The sequence below is a fragment of the Knufia obscura genome (assembly GCF_036327395.1).
Source record: "Knufia obscura strain CCFEE 5817 isolate CBS 148926 chromosome Unknown scaffold_8, whole genome shotgun sequence".
Lineage (NCBI taxonomy): Eukaryota > Fungi > Ascomycota > Eurotiomycetes > Chaetothyriales > Trichomeriaceae > Knufia > Knufia obscura.
Genome location: NW_027042694.1, coordinates 696,525 through 719,517, shown reverse-complemented (window position 1 = coordinate 719,517; position 22,993 = coordinate 696,525). Strand labels below are relative to the sequence as shown.

The 22,993-nt window shown below is 50.8% G+C and overlaps 9 protein-coding genes across 9 annotated transcripts; 7 read left to right on the top strand and 2 right to left on the bottom strand.

The window, feature by feature from the left end:
- Positions 1–1,128: 1,128 nt before the first annotated feature.
- On the top strand, positions 1,129–1,827 carry PMZ80_007099 (uncharacterized protein; the record flags this gene model as incomplete). The annotated part of the gene is made up of 1 exon (XM_064875507.1): positions 1,129–1,827. The coding sequence occupies one exon, from the start codon at positions 1,129–1,131 to the stop codon at positions 1,825–1,827; it is 699 nt and encodes a 232-aa protein (XP_064728772.1).
- Positions 1,828–2,758: 931 nt separating this feature from the next.
- Positions 2,759–3,555, bottom strand: PMZ80_007098 (uncharacterized protein; the record flags this gene model as incomplete). Its single annotated transcript, XM_064875506.1, has 2 exons — positions 2,759–2,960; positions 3,110–3,555. 2 exons carry the CDS (start codon positions 3,553–3,555, stop codon positions 2,759–2,761), a joined length of 648 nt encoding a protein of 215 aa, XP_064728771.1.
- A 1,516-nt stretch (positions 3,556–5,071) lies between these two features.
- On the top strand, positions 5,072–5,875 carry PMZ80_007097 (uncharacterized protein; the record flags this gene model as incomplete). Its single annotated transcript, XM_064875505.1, has 1 exon — positions 5,072–5,875. The coding sequence occupies one exon, from the start codon at positions 5,072–5,074 to the stop codon at positions 5,873–5,875; it is 804 nt and encodes a 267-aa protein (XP_064728770.1).
- A 289-nt stretch (positions 5,876–6,164) lies between these two features.
- PMZ80_007096 (uncharacterized protein) lies at positions 6,165–7,682 on the bottom strand (the record flags this gene model as incomplete). Its single annotated transcript, XM_064875504.1, has 3 exons — positions 6,165–6,188; positions 6,236–7,380; positions 7,424–7,682. 3 exons carry the CDS (start codon positions 7,680–7,682, stop codon positions 6,165–6,167), a joined length of 1,428 nt encoding a protein of 475 aa, XP_064728769.1.
- A 1,244-nt stretch (positions 7,683–8,926) lies between these two features.
- On the top strand, positions 8,927–10,849 carry PMZ80_007095 (uncharacterized protein; the record flags this gene model as incomplete). Its single annotated transcript, XM_064875503.1, has 1 exon — positions 8,927–10,849. The coding sequence occupies one exon, from the start codon at positions 8,927–8,929 to the stop codon at positions 10,847–10,849; it is 1,923 nt and encodes a 640-aa protein (XP_064728768.1).
- Positions 10,850–11,772: 923 nt separating this feature from the next.
- On the top strand, positions 11,773–13,608 carry PMZ80_007094 (uncharacterized protein; the record flags this gene model as incomplete). The annotated part of the gene is made up of 4 exons (XM_064875502.1): positions 11,773–11,787; positions 11,830–12,054; positions 12,115–13,164; positions 13,216–13,608. The coding sequence occupies 4 exons, from the start codon at positions 11,773–11,775 to the stop codon at positions 13,606–13,608; spliced, it is 1,683 nt and encodes a 560-aa protein (XP_064728767.1).
- A 2,389-nt stretch (positions 13,609–15,997) lies between these two features.
- On the top strand, positions 15,998–17,877 carry PMZ80_007093 (uncharacterized protein; the record flags this gene model as incomplete). Its single annotated transcript, XM_064875501.1, has 2 exons — positions 15,998–16,477; positions 16,531–17,877. 2 exons carry the CDS (start codon positions 15,998–16,000, stop codon positions 17,875–17,877), a joined length of 1,827 nt encoding a protein of 608 aa, XP_064728766.1.
- Positions 17,878–18,744: 867 nt separating this feature from the next.
- Positions 18,745–19,227, top strand: PMZ80_007092 (uncharacterized protein; the record flags this gene model as incomplete). Its single annotated transcript, XM_064875500.1, has 1 exon — positions 18,745–19,227. The coding sequence occupies one exon, from the start codon at positions 18,745–18,747 to the stop codon at positions 19,225–19,227; it is 483 nt and encodes a 160-aa protein (XP_064728765.1).
- Positions 19,228–19,885: 658 nt separating this feature from the next.
- PMZ80_007091 (uncharacterized protein) lies at positions 19,886–20,812 on the top strand (the record flags this gene model as incomplete). Its single annotated transcript, XM_064875499.1, has 1 exon — positions 19,886–20,812. One exon carries the CDS (start codon positions 19,886–19,888, stop codon positions 20,810–20,812), a length of 927 nt encoding a protein of 308 aa, XP_064728764.1.
- Positions 20,813–22,993: the final 2,181 nt, after the last annotated feature.

The following is a 22,993-nucleotide window of genomic DNA, read 5'->3' as shown; positions in this document are numbered from 1 at the left end:
GATGTAAATCACGAAGTGTGTGCAGCTTCGGTTTCAGAGACATGGACGCAGCTTTTGCGCACTGACTGAATTTGATGCATTGTAACTGGGCTAAGACGTCCCTTGGGAGTTCCTTGTGCATGATGCGGAGGTCGCCAGTGCCGTACACCTTGAGTGTTGCTGTGCTTAGCATCGCCGCGGTTAGCAGTTTCTTGGTTGTGAACGTCTTCGAGACGTATAGGACGCTGAAAAGCTTCGATTTGTGCACGCCAACAGCATGGTGTTTGTAATTGACTGCGGCGCCTAGGAAGCAGTGCTTCAGTACCTCGAGCTGAATCTCAAGAGCAGGTCGAACCAGGTCTTTCTGCTGGCGTGCGCTGCAGAAGGCTTTGTGACTCCAATGGATGCCGCGTCCCTGGCAGTGAGTTCGCGCTGCATCGTAGGTAAGATTGAATCAACTTAGGATATCTGTAAGACGTTAATTGTTGTGCGTTGGCAGAAAGCATTTTGCAGCCAGGGAGAAAGAAGTTCTGCGGAACCAATGTCTGAAGTAACAGTTGAGCAGATATCTTTTGCACTTTGAGTGAAACACATTTTGGGTCGTGGCTTTGGGTGGCCCCGGACATATAGCAAACAGTGGTTCCGACCAACCTGCTGGTCGCACGTGCTCAATTAGGACTCATCTTAGTCATGGATCCTCACCAATCTAGCGATGCTGTTGTCGTGCACCGAGCTGCTTCTGCGCAAGAAGCAGGATCACGGCAGCTTGTAGATCCAGTGATAAGCGCCAACTATGGCGCAAAAAGATCGTGCCATGGTCAAAACTTCAGCTCTGACGTGGTGTCCACAGATGGCATTAGCAGTAGTACACGGGAGGACAACAGACGAGATACGGGCTATCGGCCATCAGTATCTCGAAGAACAGCTTGAAGCACCTCGCAGACGCTGAATCAAGGTTGAGAGATAGGGGCATTAACTTGGGAGAGTGAAGCCAGGTCTTGGCGAGCTCGGCCCCCCAAACGACGACGTCACTGCTTGCTGACACATAGCCGACGACCTCGACTCTTCTACCCATCAGCCTCTAAATGTTCTAGATCTGGCATCCCACCTCACACATCTTAGTATAGTCCTATCTGCGTCGTTACCACAATGCGCATCCCCTATATCTCGATTCTCGCAGCCTCACTCGCCACAGCTGGCGTCAGCGCAGCCTTCAGCATCCCACGCTTCCCATTCGTAGATCCATCCTCTAACAAGCATAATCAGAGAGTGATGACGACCAACGACCTAGGACCTCAGATCCCAATGCCACCGAAGAAGCCTAGCGACCAAAATGCGGGCGGAAACGGCGACCTCACGATCTCCGATATCCTTCCCTCCCAGCGGCAGATCAACATTTTCGCAGGCCTGACGAGAGACATTTCATCCCTGACCTCGCGGCTAGAGAGTCAATTGCCGAGCAGTAATACCACACTTCTTGCGCCGCTGAACAGCGCGATGTCAAATTTACCCCGCAAGCCCTGGGAGGATAGACCGGGTGACACTTCTGGTGTGAGTGCAGAGAGCAGTGAAGATAAGGCAGCGAAGAATTTAAGGAGGTTCGTGCTCGAGCATGTTGTGCCTGTTTCACCATGGGAGGAGGGACAGAAAATCAGGACACTATGGAGTCAGGAGAATGAAGAAGGAAAGGAAGGTAGGGAGATCTGGTGGGAGAGAAGAGGTGGCGGGGACTCCGGCGAGACCGAGAGGAAGGTGATTATGCCTGGCAAGGTCGTTGTTGCTGGCGTTGTTGGTCGTGTCGGCAACGGAGAAGTTTGGAGCCTGAAGGATGTGGTGAATTATGAATGAAGTGTTTCGAAAGAAGCCTCGAAGCTGGCCATGCAGATTGGAATGAATTATGATACATGACGAATGACATGCCTACACACGAACCATACAATTCCACTTTTCTGAACGAGCAGGAGTATACATCTACGACCAGAGTTCATGTTTTCGGTTTTGCGCCTTGGAGGAACTGAAGAGGTCTTCCTGTCTCTTTCCGAAGACGATCACTAAATCAGAAGGAGCATTCGACGCCGAGATCATTCACTCGATCCCTGCATTATCCAGCTTCTGCTTTTTTGCAAGTTCACAGTTGCTGGTTATAGCACGGGTGCGAGAGTTATCACTGCTGCACGAGCTTAAGACTTAGGCGATGGATGCTCGCCGGAGACAGCGTGCTGCATGTGGGCCATTGACGACAACAAGATCTCGACAAGAAACAACCAAACGGCCCAATAGCGGGGTTATGTAAATCGGAAGCGAACCCCCAACAAGGCGAGTGCAACAATGTGGTGACCGATCGCTAAACAGTGAGTGGACAATTGGCTAACAGCCTGTGCACATGTTCTTGATTAGCACAGTACTAATGGTGCTTCTTCTTCTCACCAGCTGGCCACAGGACACTCACTCCTCCAAGCCCCTATCTCTCGATCAGATCGACCCCATGCATACCGAAGGGCATTGTTAACGACCCCTACTTTCCGTTACTCGGGGAGGACCCCATATATGCTAAGGAAAACGTCGCATGGCAGTATGAAAACAAGGACGCGCCTCCAGCTCAGCAGTGGCCACAACTACGAGCATGGTATAAAACGTACTGAACGAAGGGTGAATGGAGAGACATAGCGTGCTCCTCAGATTGATAGACTCAGCAGTATTGTCTCTTCCCATAGTCTAGTGGCTAGGCATGCGAGCATGTGCGCAAGGACACGTCATCGACCTCAACCCATGTACACACTTAGAAAATCTTCTTCTCCTCGACCTCAGCTAGACAGTCAGCTTTCTTGTAGTCTTCAGGCCAACCATGTCGGCTATACACTTCTCTCAAGATATCCATATCTTTGTCTGAATCTTCCTCCGCAGACTTGACTTCGTGATCGTTATGTGGTAACTGCTCCATATTCCTGAACTTCGTCTTGATGCGCTCGAAAACCCCTCGACTGGCCATGCTGTAGGTGCTCCCCACTCGCGATCATCGTCATCACCCCATGCTGCCCAGTGAGCGTTCAAGCCGAACGTCGTTCTTCCTTCCATGCACTCGAACCAGTGTACGATGCCGTATCTACAGTCGAGCAGCAGAGTTACACACGTTCGACCGCCCTCGCACAGGCCCACGACATCTGGCGGCGCAGGCTCGAGAGTTTCAGTCGTTGATCTGATGTCTTCTGGATCTCCTTCGGTTATGGTCTTTAGGACATTTGCATCACGCCAATCGCACAGTCCACTGTCAGGAAGGATTTGGTAGCCCCCGCCGAGCGCGTGCCTCTTGATGAAGGTCATGTGGCGGAGAGTTTCTATAACCGTATCGCTCTTGTTGAGTTTGGCGAAAGATGTTGCAGAAATAGCTTCCCAACCACTCTCTGGTGGCACCAAAATTGCATCGTCTGGAACGAACAGATCCCGCATGAAGAGACAGAAGTCATGGACCGAGGTGATAATACGATCGAATGCTGTATTCTCGAGGTCGTCCCATTCAAGACCACCGCCTTCGTGCTGAAATTTGCCGGAGGTTGGAATCCAGTCGCCTGGCCCCATTGTTTCGAATGATATGGTGATCGATCGGGGTATTGTAGGGGGAAGGAGTCAAGTCAGACGTATGAATATTGAATATTCCTCGTGGTCGAGAAAAAGCTTGCGTGTGCGATACAGGATCGGTGCACTGGAGAATCAAGGATAAATGATAAATCATGGTCAATACTGCGCAATGTGCTCCGACGTCATAGCAACCGTCACTTCCATCACCTCGCCAACAGGCAAGTCATACTGGACGCGCAAAATCTCGCAACCAACGGTGACAAAAGGGTCATTGACGATAACAGCAGCGGCATTTTCACCCAGTGACTAAGGTAAGAGAGTACCCTCCGGCTGGCCACATACCGTCAAGATGAGCCCAGGGTCATCGATATTGTCTGATTGTCTACATTACTGAGACAGAATGATCGACATCTGAATGCCAATGTGAAGTATTGTCACTATAGAAGCTATATAAAGGAAGTGAAGTTACACATTCAATCGTAGCTTCGGAGAATCATTCGCGCTCAGAGTGCCACTGAGTCACGTGATCGTGTGTTCCAGCCACCCGTGCGCGTCTTGCTTCTCAAGACAGACACCACCCACAGACGGAGTGAGCGCTCTAAGCACAGTTCTCAGGCAGGCTTGGCGGATATCAATCAACAAGTATCGCGCTGACCTCGTTGAAGCATCGGGTGAGACACATCTCCCTTTCCGGGTATAAGCCCATCGAAACGTCGCACATCAGCTACAGGCTTTCTCAGGTCGACTCCCACAGAAACATTGCAAGGCTTCCTCCACTTCAGCACTGATGCTATGCATCACGGCTTACGGAGCAGAGATCTTGCTTCAGGGATCACATAAGTCTTCCAATCCGGGCTCCGGGGAACATAGTGTTAGGATATCATGACTGTGGTCACAAGCTATCTCTGCGGTCAGGTATGAGATGACGCTGGTTAATAGGCGGCGGAAATTTACTCGTGACAATTTGCTTGGCCAGCACGACGCTGATCATTACGGGAGTCAGGCTAATGAGTACATATCGCAACATGTTGCTTGGGCTACCATGAACGAAGTCCTAAAAGTGTTCTTCTGCCCAGGTATGCCACTGGCTGGATTGCAACAGTAGGATCGACACTGCCGTATTGTCCTCCACGGCAGACGTTAACACCCCTAGGGGCAATAGTGCAGACACCGACCACTACACTGTCAAAAGCCCGATCAATGCAGCCCGGGAATGGGCGTTTGATCAGGAATATCACATGTGCCAACCGAATCATTACCATTCATGGTTGCACCCTGGTAATGAGGGTTTCCACATTTATTCAGCACTCGAGTGACACCGCTCCGGTTTGCGTTAATTTCGATAGTGTTTCTCTGTTTGACTGAGGTCAAAACTGCCGCATACATAAAGTTCATCGTGCTCATCGTTATCTTCTCTATTTCGTCCACTAGACTCATCTACCCTAGGCAAAGGAACCCATTCAACCACGATTCCTCCTTCCGACTACTTGGACGTGTTCAACGACGACCAATCACCATGGCCACCTGGCACAATCTTCCTGCAGAACTCCATTTACTCATCTTTCGACACCTCTTCTCCGGTCGAACAGTTTCCTTTAGGTTGGGAGCCACACCACCTGGGCCCGATGATCACCTTTTAGCTATCCTGACCGTTTCAAAAAGCTTCTGCAAACGCAACACCGCTGTCGGCACAATGCTACAGCATGCCGAGGTGAAAATTGGTATAGAAGACCTTGCGAGGCTCAGTAACCATCTGAGCCGCTACGACCTGTCTATGCTGCGGCACTTTAAAGCACCCGACTGCGTTATCGCCATTTCAGATGGCATACTGCATGTTGAAGACATCAGAATAGTCTTTCTAAACCTGCGGACTATCAACCTTGGTCATTGCAATTGCTACTCCAAAGAGTACGGCCTGCAGGTCTCTCCCCGGTCCGGTCTCCATGCTATTGCACAGAGCAGCCAGGAGAAGAAAACAGCTGAGTCGCGCTTCATGTTTCATGGCGTGTTCTCGGCATCGTCCTATTCTGAATCTGCCGCAAAGCCAACTTTCGATCTAGCCCAGCAGTACAAGAACGGTGACATCAACGAAGAAGAGGCAAGCACATTAGTGGCGAGGAATTGTGCGGCGCTAATACGAAATGGCATTGAACAATTCAGTGTGGCTTTGACGGAAGCTGAAACTTTGGGAGTCGAGATCAAGCTGTCTACCAGTATCTGTATTCTCCAGCAAGGAAATGGTGTCCGGTCTCGGGGATGGACATACAAGGTAAGTCCTCAGAATGTGAGGCCTTTGCAGGCTTTCGAGGCCCAAGACTAACGAGTGCTCATAGGCGGACTTCAGCACAAAAGGTATGTGCCTTCGAATCGATTGCGATGGTCTGGAAGTTGTAATTTCACAAATTATGCTTGTATAGGTAGTGAAGGCATGCACTCGCGAACATTGATACTCGTTTTATCTGGAGGACAGCGGTGGGGGTGGAGGCATGAAACGTGGGTTTAGTCAGTTGCGAAAATATTCTGACGAGTGTGATGAAGTGTGTAGCACACAAAGCACCTTAGTGGAGTAGCACTGACACGCTGATCAACTGGAGAAAGACGAATACTGCTTATGCAGGCGCAGGCCGCACGCTCTAATTGAAGTTAGATATCTATCAGGCAATTCCGAAGACTCACTTACCTGCGGGTTATGAAACACATCATTCGGATCGTAGTTTCTCTTAATCCGTTGCAAACGTGGATAATTCGTGCCCCAGTATTGCTCTTGTGCATTCGTGAGAGCAGGATCAACATATCCAGCATATGCTCCTAGCTCTGCTCCTGGCATACTGTCCTCGATAATCTTGTTGATGCTGGTCAGGAAGCCTTTCGTCTTCTGCGAAACCTTGGGTATGCCAAGCGCGTATGTCTGAATGTAAAACAATGCATCTCGATGTCCGTAGGCTGTGGCGTCCGGTGCCACATCATTGATCGCACCACCTTCAAGGTCGAAGATAGCAGCCCAAGCGATCGTGCCTTTGTCCGCATCATCAAAGTGCTTGAAGAGCTCTTTTATGGTTTCGCTCGACATGAGTGTATCATTCCTGAACGCCAAGCTCTTCGAGTAGAACGGTGCCGCGATGCCACCTCCTACTTGCTGAAGGACTCTCTCCGCCCAATTGGCAGTGACGCCGAGCCAGTCGGTGAGAACAACCGTGCCGAGATCAGGTTTTTGTGGCAGCTTCTCCTCAAGGCCTAAATCGTTGTACTCGGCTTCTGAGCCGAAGTATGTGCCCTGAATGATCATGCCGAGTTCAGAGACCATGACTTGAGAGGCGAACTTGCGCGTCAAATCGGGCCCCGAGATCAACTTTTGCCAGGCCTCGAAGACCTCGGCCATATCTTCAGGTGAGCCAGGCGTGAAGTTGTAGGTGTACTGTACTGATTCTCCAGGTTCAGGCTGTGTTCGAACTTTAAATTCAGTTATGATGCCAAAACCCGCTCCGGCGCCTTTCAAGGCGAAGAAGAGGTCGGGATTGAGGTCTTCGCTGGCTTGGGTAATCGTGCCGTTCGCAAGGACTACTTCGACTTCCAGGACGTGGTCAAGAGCTGATCCAAACATTCGTGATGAAGGACCCAAGCCACCAATTGTGGCGTGGCCGCCGATGCCGACCTGTGGGCAAGTGCCGTGGGCCATTGCTCGATTGCCATTTTCGTGGAGTTTCTTGGTCACATCACCTAGAAGGGTGCCCGATCCGATAGTTGCCTGCCAGGTTGACTCGTCTATCGAGAAATGCCTGAAGTTCTCGAGGTCCACCACGACTGCGTCGTCTTCACCTCCGAGCCCTGCCACCATTAGCACGATTCCTCAAGCAATGTGGCCGCTTACCATAGTTTGCATAGCTGTGACCACCACTTCGGGCCTGGACTTTGGCATCAGACGCGTCAGCGCATTGAATAACCTCGGCGACTTGTTCGGCAGTCTCTGGACGAGTCACTGCGGCTGGGGTAATGGGTATGTCGAGGTTGTAGGGCTTGACGTATTGTAGTTGATATAATGGATTGTTTGGGAAAGAGAGGCCGCCAGAGTTCCCTTCAAGGACTGTTGTGAGACATTTCTGCAACGGTGTGCTATTGCTGTTCCCCATCTTGGGATTTGTGCGAGTACGCGTTGACCGTGCAATATTCAGAATAGGGCAGAAGATTAGCAGGTTCGCTACCTTGATGAACCGCAGATGCGCGAAAATGGTGCAGCGGCCGGAGAGCAAGTGACAGATCGTTCAATGCGCTTGTACATTGAGGCGGATGGTCGTTGGTGACTGTCTAGTTACGCTGGGTAGCTGCCAAACCCCAGGCTTTCAGCTGCATACTGCCAACGTGGGACTGTAATCGCATACTGGCAACCAGAGACACATCACGGCCAGTAAACACTTCCTGAACTATCACTAGCCAGCGATCATAGCTGCCAAGTACCAAACACAAGGCCTGAACGAAGCATGAGCCATGACTGTCCTGCGGCAAACGAGAATCGTACGCTCGCTTTCAGGTTTTCGAAGGAGCTGAAACGTTTGGGGTATCGGGTATGAGTCGTGAAGGAAAAGTAGGTTGTGCCCAATAAAGAAGCCGGAACGAAATGTTGCTGCTTGGCAAGGCAGTTTCCGAGGTCCGGATGGAGAACGACGCCCTGCTCTCTCGCCCAAACCTGCCTCTGGGCTTGTTTAGAGTCTAGTGTGCTCGGTAGGAGATATCCATGTAGAATTCCATGCGAGGCTCCGAGTCTACCGGCTCCGAGTCTACCGGCTTTGACGCGCTCGGACGCGGTCACTCTGACAATGACCTTCATAAACATTTCGGCTCACTGACACGAATATCTATGGTACTTCCTCTAGCACCGGCCAGCGTCGACCCTTCCCTCACTCTATAATCACCATATGTCGACTGTGTCTCAATGATGGCGTTCTTGACAGACGCGCTGTCAGCTGGATCTTTTGCAGTTTTGCAGGATGCCACATCACTCTTGATTCCCTGCTATTGCAAGTCAGTATACACGTCTTGCGGTCCCCCTAAGTGCAGTGAGAGTTAGCGTTCATGACTTCAGATGTTAGGTCGATCGAGTAGTTATGAACGTCTTACCAATAAGGCTGCGAGTCGGTTTTTCGCTCGCGGTGACGCAGCAACAGTGCAACTATGAAGTGCAAGCCCTCACTACAAAGGCAAACATCGTCAGCGGGCATAAGACACGACTGCACCGCATACTTACATTCTTCTCAGTGATCCCATCGCATGTCTCGTCGGCGTCGCCCATCATCTCTAGACAAGCATTCCTCGATTATCTTTTTCGGCGCACGCCATCCGTACATTTGCAACGGTCTATTGTAACACGATTTGCACTATGGACGAAGCTTTCCAACGCATGAACCTTGCTGGCAAGCAGGAGCCGATGACGACAGCTCGCGTACGCCGCAAAGAGGTTGCTGAAAGTCTGCGTCTTGCACGCAACGCATCCACAAGCAACCAGGCGAAGATCGATGGGCTTGTAAGGGAAACTCTGGTGGCAGAGACGACGATCAACGAAGCGCTTAGCATCAGAGCATGGGCTACCATGTTCATTGCAGCAGCTCCCTTCACAAGTAGCATTCTATTTGCTAAGATAGAACCAGCATTGCAAGCTGCTCAGGCGTCACTGGAGGAGAGCGAACAAGTCTTGCAGCTCAATCGAAGAGCGGTCGTCAGCAACAGGAAGTCAATCGAGATGCACGAAGAAATCGTGGCAAGAGCGAGGATGGCCATTCGTGACTCGTTAGCGACGCTTCGGACTCTCCAGGGTCCCGGCGCAAGCAGCCGTGGCTTGTTTAGCAAATCTTCGACTGAGCAGGATACGAGGACGCCGAGTGTCGGACCAGATGACCACAGAAACGATGTTGGAGAGCTCACCAAGGCCTTCCAATGCACGAACATTAACTTCACAAAAATGCAGGACCGAGCGACAACGGTACCCGCTTCCGATGAACCTTGCGCACTGAGAAAACCGTCAAGTCAAGTTTATGGAGGTGGGAAGTCCTCGAAAACCAACGTGTCTCCAAGCATCTTTCGGCCTGCTCGTCTGAATATCGATCTCAGCAAGTTGCAATACGGTGCACAGCAGACGCCGCCAACATCCAGAAAGAGTCGACTCGAATGTCTCCCAACCGAGCTTCTCCAGATCATACTCTGCGAAGTGCCGCTTTCCAAATCTGGCTATCGCAACCTTGTTCTGACATGTTCTCGAATCAAAGATATTGTGCAGAGCAGCAGTTTCCGTAACGATCATCTCGGCAAGAAAATGGAACCTGGGATAGCGTTATTTCGGGACCTATACAGCACACTGAAAACTGGATTCACTCATCCAAGCAAATGGATTCATCTGCTGCTGAACCATCGGTTCATAGTGACCACGATAGCTATGGGTATGAAGTTCAATCACCTCTACTGTGGCCTCAGCTCAGCATCAGCATCGACTTTGGATTGGCGTACAATCATCTCGAGAAGCATGAAACATCTGTTCACGACAGCGGTAGCAGTCTTGAAGTTCTTACATCATCTAACACGACATTTGCAGGCACCATCGCACGAGAGCTTCCAATTCATGGCAATGGTCGTCCTGCGGCTTCTTCCGAAACCTCTGATCCTGTTGCTCCGCTGGGCATTCTACTTGTCCTGGCTACAATTTCAACGCTTGGGTATGGCGAGCATGTTTGTGCCGCAAGAGCCTGAGTTGTCCAAGTCGTATGGACCAGTGCCCCGTCCCAATCCGGGAAACCCTCAGCCTTCTCAGGCGTCTCTCATTCCGCCGTTTGGCGCCAACTTGCCTCTACCAGAGACTCGATGTCTCTTCATGGTGGAATGTGCACTACTGTTCGGACCTGCCTCGGGAATGATCTCAAAGCTCTTCAACAGACTCCGGGGTCCACTCAGCGGACCGTTCTACTGGTTTCTCAGAGATTCTGCTTTACAGGTTCTGTCGGCGCATCCAGCGCCTCGCCAGATGCACGATGGTAGATATATCATGTTTCCCGCGCTCGGTCAAGTCTTCAACAAGCGGTACAACGAGCTGAAGTTCCCACAAGCGCTCGAGGAACCGCCAGTGCCTTATCCCCCTGGCTGGGCAACACATATTGAGAGGATTATAGCTGAGTCCACTCTTCCAATAATAGACATGATCGAAGAGGTTGACTTTTCCAAGGTTGGTCGGTTATTATGGGAACAAGCAGTCGTTTATTTGAACGAGGTGGAGAAGAAAAAGAAGAAAAAGGAGGAGGTTGCGAAACAGTCCTGAAAAACAAGGGGCACGAGCAAGGCGACGACAATAGCTATCAGGTTAGACTGAAGGCATGATTTGGCAGGCACTGCCAGGCCGACTGCTAGGTGGCTCTACAGTCGCAACAATCGTGCTGGTCGCTCACATAACACGAGGCAGCAATCCATACGGCAACTACGTAATGCAAGTCCGACGCACTACGGATCTGGTATCTGCGAAAATTGGATGACGGCTGTTTATTAGGTACAGCCGTTTGCCCTGGAAAGGAATTGCCGACATACGTTTCGACGGCCAACAGAAGGAGAACGTGGAAGGGAAATAGCGAGTATGCTTAATAGGTCTCGGCTACGCGGTGAGCCCGACACGGGGTAGAAATATCACTGACGATGGTCAGCATGCGCAACAGCGTAAGTCGTTGACCATCGTCAGCGTTCCCAGAAATTGCAAACAAACGTGGTTACCAACGCACGAAGATTTTTGACGCCAACCTCTGGATCAAACCCTCCGCTGCCCGTTGAGCATATTTATCGTACCTTCTAGAGTGCCCATCCTTCTTACCATGCCATGTATCAAACCATTGCCTTCGATTTCGTCATCCTGAGCACGTTTCTTGCAGCCTGGCGGCCTTTTGTGTCTGTCAATATTTATTGCTGGCAGGCGCGACGCGACACAACGATGGTGGAAGTCGCGGTCAACCTCAATTTTCAGAATGAAGAAAACGTGACACCTTCCTCAATATTTAACACTTACGGCTTTCCATCTTTGTCACGCTGTTGCTGCCATTTGCTCAAGCACACACGACAAGAGAACCTTGAGCACGGCGACCTCACGTATACCACTCGTTTTCACAGGCATGGTGACAAAATCTGATGCCACGACTATCCCCAATTTCCTCTTCGAAGTCCTCATCAAGCACAAGTTGCCAACCACAGTCTATCCTCATGGAAGCCCGTTTTGTAACTCAATTACAACGTTCCACTCATTTTCTATACCTATAGATCAAGACTCGTTCTGGGCAACCACCCAGAAGACTATCGAAGAACACTAGAAAGCCTGCTAGTGTCACAATGTCAGACTGGAGCAAGCCGTCGATCCGAGCCCTCCTGAAACGCTCACCAGGGTCCGTATTCCCTACTGGCGACAACTCAACAAGGCCATGGCTTCTGCGATATCGTTCATCAACAGTCTTCATCACAATATCCGTGGTAACAGCTGTCTTTGTGGTGAGTATTGCTCCAACCCTGGTCTGAAAACTATCGAGCAGCACTCATACTCTTGTTTAGGACATCTTTCTCTATGCCGTTATCGTGCCCGTCTTTCCCTTCTCGCTTGTCGATCGTGTTGGCATCAGCGAGGATGATGTTCAATGGTGGATGTCAATACTCTTCTCCATGGAAGCCATTGGCCTGCTGACCGCTGCACCGATATTTGGCTATCTTTCCGACGCTGTCGCAAATCGCAAACGACCAATAATCGGGGGGATGCTTATGTTGAGCGGCGCAACTGTCATGCTGTGCTTGGCCAAGGGCCTGCCTTTGTTGATTGTGGGAAGGCTTTTGGCAGGAGCCAGTGCGGCCGTTGTGTGGGTAGTTGGCCTGGCATTACTCGCCGAGACTGTCGAACAAAAGCAAATCGGTCAATACATGGGCTATGTTGGCATGGCAAATTCTGTTGCTGCGCTTTTGGCCCCTTTGCTAGGCGGAATTGTGTACGAGAAAGCTGGCTACTACGCAGTATTTGGCATGGGATTCGGCATAATCGTGATTGACCTTATCTTTGGATTCTTGTTAGTTGAGAAGAAAGAAGCAAGAAAGTGGTCAAGACAGCAAGAGCCCGAAACGGAAACAACACCACAGACCGAGAAGACATCAAAGTCCACCTCGCAGCAGCCCACAGCGCTCACACGGACATCGACAGGGACAACGCATGACACGGCGACCAGACCCGCGTCGGAGGGCTCAACACCTGAAAGCACATCGGCCATATTGAACCGGAACTCGAAACGCAGTGCCGCGAAAAGAGTGCCACCCTTCCTCATCCTGCTTAGGTCCCGACGCATGCAAGCTGCTTTTGTGGCCAATGTCATGGACGCAATGGTTCTGACTGCTTTCGATGTGACATTACCTCTGTTCGTGGAAGACACGTTCGGCTGGAATGCGCTTGGATCAGGCCTAGTGTTTCTGGCATTGCTCTCACCTTCCTTCATCCAGCCTCTGTACGGCATGCTCATCGACCGACACGGGGCAAAGCCAGCAGCAGTGCTCGGTCTGTTACTTTGCATACCACCTTTTGTATGCTTGAAGTTCATCACCTACAGCTCGCTATCACAAAAGGTATGTTCTTGCGTTCTTCTTGCGTCAAGCTTTGACTGACATATCTCCCAGATACTCTTGTGCTCCTTGCTCTTCATTATCGGCCTTGGTGCCCACCTCACGCTCGCAGCAACGATGACAGAATTTACCAACATCGCTTCGCAAAAGGAAGAAAGGCAACCAGGATCAATGGGCAGCGGAGGAGCATACGCTCAGTCGTACAGTCTCTTCAACATGTCCTGGGCTTTGGGCTCGCTTGCCGGGTCGTATTTCGCAGGCGGCATTCGAGAAAGGGGTGGATGGGGCACGATGGGCTGGGCATACGCAGTACTATGCGCAGTTGTGAGCATACCCACGCTGCTATATTGTGGCGGGTGGATCGGCGATGGAGGGAAGCGACGACAGCAGAGGAAGCTGGCGCTAGATGCAGACAGCAGTACATCAGCAAGCGAAGCATCTGTCTAGGTTGAAGGAGACTCGGGTGTTGCTTGAACAGGATGCGCTGACCAGCCTAGCTTCATATCATGAGCTCCTCTCGTAGGTCAACATTGCTAGAGAAACTTGCGCAGCCGCTTCTACATAGACTGCGGCAGTATATAGAATCACGGATTGAGAAGATAATCACTGCACCCTCAACCGCTGGCATCAGAAGCCGCAGGACGTGTATGCACGTGATCAACTACTGCCTAATGTGGTATGTGACCAGCAAAACCTTGCTTTACTCCGTACTATTTCTGCTTTAAGAGCCGACGTCGATTCAAGTTTGGGGCAAGCAGATGCCTCGAAGTTCCGGATACAGCATTGAAAACCATCGATTGTTTCGCGCTTGGGTTTGTGTGCTTTCTTTCCTACGCTCGTTAACGCCTTTAGTATGACGTAGTTCAGTCTCAGTCCTTTTGCTCTATGTTGTGGTCTTACAAGTACTACTGCGGAAAAGTTCGTAAGTCCAAGCCAGTTCCACGCCCAGCAACTCTGCTCAGAGTGAGGGCATCGGATCTGATTGGCTCCGACTAAATGGGGTAGGTCGTGATTTACGAACTTTTCCACAGTAGCTTCCCAAGGACTTGCCAGTAAAGTTTTCGGTAATATGCAGCACGCCTGCTCGCACTACTACTACGGCGCACCTCCGATGGACACGATTCCTCTTGAGCATGACGTCTGCGGGTCGCGTGAAGCGTTGTATGTCAAAGGTGGAGCTGTTGAACGCATCTGGACTGCTACTCCGTAGCAACAGTTACAGAACGAGTAACCGGCACATGCAAACTCGCTTGTTATGGGCACTAACAGGAGGACTACCAGCCCCAAGCGGCTGTACGGAGCTGTAAGTAGACGCTAAATCATGTGACAAGCCACAACAGAGCTCAACATATCATTCAACGCCGATCGAGCTTTTCATTCACCGCAGTTGGTGGACCATGGCGGGTCTGTCAGAGCCCACATGAGTCCAACCGAGAAGGTGGCTCGTAGTGCACGGGGACACCAATGACAGGCTATCGGCTCGCACCTACCGCTCGTCGTCATGAAAGTTCACCAGCAGATCGTCCTCACAGCGATATCCGTTTGTTGAGCCTCTCGCAGCAGCCTTGCGCTAGCAGGTTATCATGAGGACATGCGCGAAGTGAAGCCGTAACCTCTGAGACTGCAGCGATACGTTCATGGTGCGTTCCTCATATAGACGAAAAGAACCAACCATAATATCATGTCACAACTCTACAAAGTACAGTACACCAATCCCAGCCGACCAGGACCATGATTCCTGCGATTCGCCCGGGCGTCGTCAGAGCTCACCGAATGGTTCGAGCCTAAATAGGAAGGGATCTGACTTGCTTGAGTTTCTCGATAGGATAGAGCTATTCGATTGGTCCTCTCATCCACTAGAGGTTTGTCTAGTCTCGCTTATCTGACTTACTACCATGTATAGTCACTGCTTAAATGCAAGATCGATCCGTGAGATCAACCGATTGCCTGGAATTGCTTGATGAAGTTTACGTGAATTTGGGTTCTGCTACGGATACCGAAGGGGAACGTCTAGATGGTACCGCTTCCGCATGCGCTGAGTTCCATCGTTGAGTGCCCACTCCTCCAATGCATGTTTTCACGTACAACCTACCACAGTTAGTACCAAGACAATTCACTCCCGCGAACTTCAGCCTCGATCCACTTACCAAGATTTCAGTACCAATATTCAACACCTCTCGCCAATCCTGATCAGGAAACACTGCTCCTACACCGTAATCTTTCCTACCAGCTCAGCGCGCTTCTTCCACTCCGATAGCCGAGCGCCCAGACTACTCTCCCGCCATTCTTTCGTAGCCAAAGCGATCGAGCAATGGCTAGCCGATGAAGAGGTACCTACCATTTCACACGGAGCATCGGAGGATTGGCCACTCCAAATCGCTGCTAACATACCCGTACGAGTTGTGCGTCTTGTAGCGTGGCAACACGCTAATGCAGGTGGTCCTATCTGCAATCTTCATCCTTAGGTGCCGAGATACTGGGCACTGGCAGCAAAGGATTGTCGTTGAATCGATCGTCGGTAGCAGATGGGTACTGTCTCCAGTTCCTTAGACTTGACCCAATAACTGTCTCTTAAAATTAGGTTAGTGCCCCATCGCTTGCGTTCTCTACGTACTGTCCTCCGAGCGTATCTGCAGATTCTTGACCACAGGTAGCTATTAGCGTCAATGTTCACATCATCGCGTCGTCGCCGGATTCCACCAGAGCGGTAGGGTAGGTGGACTTTCGTGATTCAATAAGACGGACGTGTGTCCCACGGCGTCCATAGCATCAGGTTCTGTTGTATCCCAAATCCGGTCTTTCTTTGCTGAAGTTACGACCCGCCAATTCTATCACAATGGCAGGAAACAATTCCTTCAGATATGCTTGTCTGACATTGTACCTTGCCCTGTTCGCATCCTTCGCTTATGGCTTCCCTACCAAACAGACCAAGCGCCAAGATGCTGGGTCATACGATTTTATCATCGTAGGAGGTGGTACCGCTGGGCTGGCGCTCGCCGCTCGACTCACGGAATCTGGCACACAAAGCGTGTTAGTCCTCGAGGCTGGCGGATCTCCAGAAGCTGTCGCTTCGTATAAGACGCCGGGAGCGAATTTACAAGTTCTCGGATCTCCTCTCGATTGGGCTTTCACCACATTGCCACAGCCTAGCCTGAACAACAGACAGATTACCTACAATCGAGGCAGATGTCTCGGCGGCAGCTCAGCAATCAATGGCTTCACTTACGGGAGGGGTTCAGCAAGTTTGTATGATCTATGGGCAGCGCTGGGAAACAATGGCTGGAGCTGGAATGATATTTTCCAGTATTTCGTCAAGGTTCGTGCAAGCTCGCAAGTGTTTGATCATGTTGCTGACACATGCCGCGTTAGTCGACGTCCTTCCATGCTCCCGTGGCAGACAATGTGACCGGTCAAGGTTTCGACGCTTCACTCTATGGCGGCGGTCCGGTACAGATCGGGTATCCAGATTACACCTATGCGTTTCCCGGAAACGACGCTTTTGTTGAGGCGATGTCTGCCGTTAACGTTTCGGTCGTGGATGAACTCAATGCTGGGGTCAACGTTGGGGCCAAGCTGGAGATGTTTACGATGGATGCCTCCTACAGACGAAGCTCGAGCTACGACAGCTACTACATGCAATCGAAGGGCCGATCGAATCTCAAAGTCTTGCCATTTTCGCCTATGCAGCAGCTCATCCTTGAGCAAGAGGGCAGTACCGTCACCGCCACAGGAGTCGTGTTCACGGATTATGCCAGTGGCCAAACTTTCAATGCCACGGCTAACAAAGAAGTGATCATGAGTGCAGGCGCTATTCAGACTCCACAGCTACTCATGCTTTCCGGCATTGGACCCGCGGAGACGCTCGCTAAGGTTGGCGTGCAATTATATGTTGGCAACGACAACATCGGCAAGAATCTGCAAGACCACACCTACTTCAGTGTCTACGCCGAAGCAGATTCCTCTGTCTCATACGACCCTCTCTACAGCGACATCTCGAAAATGCAAGCTGCGGCAGCAGAATATCAAGAATCGGACGGTCCATTTATTGCACCCATCGGGCTGTCTTACGCTTTCGAATCCATACCGTCTGAAACGCTTACAGCAATTGGTGCTGGTGCGTTGATGAATCGCTCCGAACAGGCCCATATCGAGTACTACTACAACACCATCTACTATCCCAACTACCCAACACCACAGTATTCACCCATGCAATACAACACCACGTACGTCAGCATCACTGGCGGCCTCATTGCCCCCCTGTCAAAAGGAAGTGTCTCCATTCAGTCCAACGCGATTTCGGACCCGCCACAAATCGACCTTCAGTACTACTCTGACCCTGTGGACCAAGCGGTCGCCATCTACACCTTCAAAAACCTGCGTAAGATACTCGAGAAGTACTCCGCCATTTCGAACTTCACCATTGGACCCAACAATGGTGAGGTAGCACCTGGACCCAGCGTGATGTCCGATGATGAAATTCTGAATTACATTCGGGAGACGGCAGTGACCGTTTGGCATGCCTCTGGTACTTGTGCCATGCTGCCGAGAGAGCAAGGTGGTGTGGTTGATGATCAACTCCGGGTCTACGGAGTTGAGAAGTTGAGGATTGTGGATACGAGTGTATTCCCTGTTGTTCCGGATCAACATACTCAAGGTCCAACGTACATGCTGGCGGAGAAAGCGGCGGATTTGATAAAGCAGACGCATGGGTTTTGAGGCGCGTAAAGATAGCCTTGAGAATCATTGATACCAGACGGTATGGGTAGCGGTTTGGATGTCAACATCATTATGATGGTATACAGATAATGTTAATCTTGTCCACATTCAATATGGCCAGCCATTTTTCCTAATCATCGCTTGAAAGGTGCTTTTGGTAGGATGTGTGGGTGAAGCAAGAGGTACTTGAACCTGTACACTCGACACACTGCTGACTGCTATGTTTATGCAACGGCTTCTGCTGACCCTGCGGCGGCATCACTCGCGCGAGGCTGATGGTTCGGATGGAGCCATCGTAGTAGCGGAGGACGCTTTGGCCAGAAATAAAGCTTGGCATCAGTACCCCTTTGAACGCTCCAGTGCTCGTTCCTGGATGAGTCTTTGGCTCAAAAAATTGGCCTTGATGTTCCGAATCGTGTCGAAACAGGAACAAACAGGGCAAACATGACACGTGCACGTCACGTGCAGCCGTCTCTTACCTACCCTCGCCTTGCCTCGGTGCTGGCAAATAACTCTGATCGCAGTCCTTTCCATTTCATCCATCGACGAGCTTCAGGAGCTAACAGCGCGTGACTGGCCGATGGCGACGTCTCTGCCGACTCGCATTATGTTTGCAAATGTTACAATCCGTTTTTCATCATCGGGATGATTCACTGGGTGACTATATCACAGGCTTGCAAGTCCTTCGATATTTCATCAACCCAAGTCGAGATGGCAACGTGGGCTGACATTCCGAAAGAACTCCATCTGACCATCCTCCAGCATATATTTGCTGGTTAGAAAGTCTGCCTGCACCAAAGACTAACAGGTCCTGTTGTCGTTGACGACACCGACATCTTCCTCATATCGACTGTGTCAAAGGTATTCATGAGCCCCAACGAGATCATCGACGCCATGACTATGTCCGCGCAGATTGTTATTCACAAACCTGAAGACATCATCCTACTTGCCGATGTGCTTAAGCCGTTTCAGTTGTCCAGGATTCAGAGCCTGGGTGTAGCGCCCGATTGCCCCAATCCGGTTTCAAAATCAGCAACGAATCTGCCTAACATGAAGAAGCTCATGCCCAATCTCAAACAGGTTAACATGCTTTACCTTCCTGACACAAGCATCTGGTTTAACAGAACTTCAGCTTTGACAGGGCACGGTAATGCGCATGACTTTGACCTGAGTGCCGAGTATGCCGAAGATCGTCTGTCTAGGTCTTACGTCGAGTCCATCGTCGTCACAAGCTTCAAAGGAGACCTCCTCCTTGACCGCGACCATGAAAAGAGTACCTGCTTGAGTTGGGTGGCCTCATTGCTCGCAGACGCTAGGGAGTCAGGAATTGAAGTCCGCACCAAGCGGTAGATGCGCTACTATAGCACTTGCGACGATGTCCTTTGCCGTGGCATCGTGGTAAGTATCGGCCTGAAGCTGATGCGAGAGTGATAAGTAGTACTGACGGAAGATACTAGGTAACTACGTTCAACATCTCGGACATGTGTTTACGATGGGACGTTGCAGGATACGAGATTGTTCTCCCTCAAGTCTTTGCGAATTGGTTCATTGAACGCTACAGCACCAGACGCCACTGCGCAAGTTGATCCTTAGCTTGATTGCAAGGAGGCAGTGAAGTATAGTTGCACATCGAGGAGAGTAGATGTGCTGGTATCCGTGATACCTCTGTCCATCTGGGGCTGAAAGTGAGGCTGGCCCAGGAAGTCGAGACGTTGTGCACGACAAGTCCAGTTGCACCCTTCCTCAAGTGCTTTACGTGACGTGAGCAGATTGCTTTGCAACTCTTGTCAGCATATCGCGTCACTCCTCAGCTACTGCATTTGCGCCAACACAAAGGCCGTTCGTCCAAAGATGGTGGCTCATACGCTTGCACTACTTGCCTTTGTCCACCCAGCAAGACATCACATTAAGTCCAAAGAATAATCTATTCCTATCAGGTTCTCTCACTCTCTCACCCTCCACAACAGCCCGATACATCTCCTCCAACCATACCAAGACTATCTCAGTTATGTGGTCAGACCTCCCGCTTGAGCTACGGCTTCAGGTTCTGAAGTACCACTTCCGAGGCCTGAGGATACGCTTTGGCCGCAAACGAAGCAAGTCGTTGACCAACGACGTCTTCGCCCTCCTCGCAGTCTCTAAATCGTTCGTGTCTCGCGAGGAGGTCCTCATCAGCATGTTCGAGAATGCACAAGTAATCTTGTACGCTACGAGACACATTGGTCCAATGCGAGCGTCATTGACAGGCTATCAGTCAAGGACGTTGCGCTCTTTGTGCCTGCCGCTCGACATCCGACCTTCGAGTTCCTGCCTCAGATTATCCTTAGCAGACCTGAAAACAAGGTTTCCACGGCTACAATCGCTCCACTTCATCAGAGCCGGCGATCCTCGCACGTTCCATGGCTTACATTCGCGATTCCATGTAACTCACCAGTCCGAGTTGTTCGCCCTTGTCAACGGCAACGACACCTGCCCAGGTGATACGAACCCGATTCCGTCACTAGGTCAAGACCAATTAAAGTACGACATCGCCGCTGACCTCGAAGACAACTCGGTACCGAAAGAGATCGCTCAAAGCATGGTCGCCTACTCTCTCGGCTGCAAGCCCAGAGCGGATGACCGTTGCCCTCCGAGACCAGATCCTTGGAAAGTGCAGATTCTCGCTGCTGCAGCATTGGAAGGTATAGAAGTGACTCTGTTAATGAACTTCTGGGTCTCATCCTTTGAGCCAAAGAGATGGGGTACTACATGGCTTATTCGTGATGCTACGTTCAGCACGAGAGATATGTGTGTGAGGTTTCGGCTGCGTGGGGTTGATGTGGCTGTGCCACAAGTCTTCGAAGGGGACATGGCAGTAGATGAGACGGCTGTGAAACAATGGAGGGATTACGAAGCGGCGGAATGGCGGCGGGAATTTATGGCTGACAATATGTGATACTAATGGGGTCGCTTGCAAAGCTGTGTGCTAGCGGTAGATAATCAGAAGAACCAGGCAAGGCTTACACACGAAGGAGCTCTAGCATGACGCCGGCTCATCTGCGAGCATGGAGATTAGGCACGCAGACTCCACGGACCGTTCGGGTGACCGAGCGGCAGAGGCAAGAGAAAGACAAGGGTGCGGCTGCCATTCGCTATCTGGCGAGGGATGAATGTTCATCGGCTCATGGTTCGCTTTGCTTCAGAAGGATTGACACTGATGTACTGCTCTAGCATATCCTACCAACTTCATTTCTACTTGGATTTACCTCGCGAATCGACAACGTAAGCAGAATCTACTATACAACATTATCAGACCAATGCACTCACACCACGAATATAACACTTAACCCTGTCCTTTACGATTCACGATATCGTTCGCGGAAGTAATGAGCTGAGATCAGAAGCTTGAGTCACCTCGTGATTGTTGTCAGGCGGCAGAGTAGGGTTGTGTAGCTAGAAGTGTGCTACAGTAGGAAAGCCGACTTGGTCGCTGTCAGAATAAATATCTAGGTCCTGAAAGGTAAGTTGCCATTGAAGAAACAGACCTCAGCATTACGAGCTCGGTATCTGCCATGCCCGTACGTCAACAGCATCGGAGACGCCACAGAGCATAGCATCGTGTAATGAGAAGCATCGTTCACCATGAGGAAATTGGAGGAATCATCCATCCATACTGCTATGTATGTCTTCTTAGCCCGCATTCATGCCCCATGCACGGTAAAGTTCGTTGACCGGTTTCGATGCCTGTGAGATACATGGAGCAGCACGGAAAACCTGAGCAAGCACACAGATAACAATTGCTGATCTTGTTCGCTGTTTGTGCAATAACACTTTTCTTCAGCCTCATACTGCAATCTATTTCCTCTCATCCGCTGTTTTTGGTTGAACGTGTCTGCCCAATCCAACCGTGTTTGATCAAGATCATCTCTACTTCATTCCAACCAACATATTGATTTCTAAGGCTGACACATTGAGCCGTAGAAACTAACACACTGATTAGACAACAAACAATGTGATGCTGACGGGCGGACACAGTGATCTGGAAGATCTAACACGGTGAGCTCGAGACTTGCCAAAACCTTCTTCGATTATGCCGCTGAGCCATAATATACCATGCGGATGCCATTTGCATGTTCTGTCTATGCCATCTATGCCATCAATGCCATCTATGCCATCTATGCCATGCCGGCCAGAGTCGAAGGTAAATGGTATGGATCTCGTACGGAGACTGAGTGACGATCGTGCCGAATTTGAGTATCGTGCGGTGCGCAAGCTTCGGGACTAGGTCGAACACTGATTCGATCTCCAGAGATGGTACGGTAGTCACATTAGTCGAGCGCCCCTCCTGCATCTGTGCCGTAGCAGCTTGTAGATATTTCCCAAGGATCTGTAGGCGGACCTCCGCTGGAAAGTCCTGCCAGACTGCCATGGTGGCGCGGTGTGGTGGGTGTAATTCTGTGTAGCGACCGTGGTGCGGAAGGGTGCGTCCATGGATCTCGTAGACAGGAACTTTGCGTCGACAACTTTGAGACGCAGTCCTTTGTGCGCAAGCACGTGCTGCCAAGCGTGGGAAGGATGCATTTCGAAAAAGTTTTGATGTATATAGTGATAGAGAGTGCTAGTGCTGAGGGGTGCGGAAGGAAGGAAGTGAAAATCAAGCTGGGAAGGGAAATGCTCTTATAGAAGAATACCACAAACACCCAATCGGCAGATATGCTACCACGCGGCAATTGGAAAGAGCCCAAAACAGAGAGAACCGTCCAAACGACCGTGTTGAGTTTGACGACTGACCTACCCACCACTCTGTTACATAAATGCTCGGACAAAGTGCTTCGTTGAGCTGTATGAAATATGGCACCGGCGTTCACCATGAGCGTAGCAAAGGCTATCAGACATTGCTGCCTGTGCTCTGATACACCAATCTGCAACAGAAAAGGAACCCGTTTGATAGGGGGCAACGGGCTATTGTCGCTGTCACAAGTCAGCAGACAGAAGTTCTTGCTTACCCACAAAGCGATCCGAGCAATCGCAGCGGCGAGACAAGATTGCTTGAAGCAAACGAGCAGAGCTCAGGTCCATCCGAATCCTAGCTTTGCTGAAGGCTGTTACGACTTGCAGTCGGCGGGCCGTGCCTGCC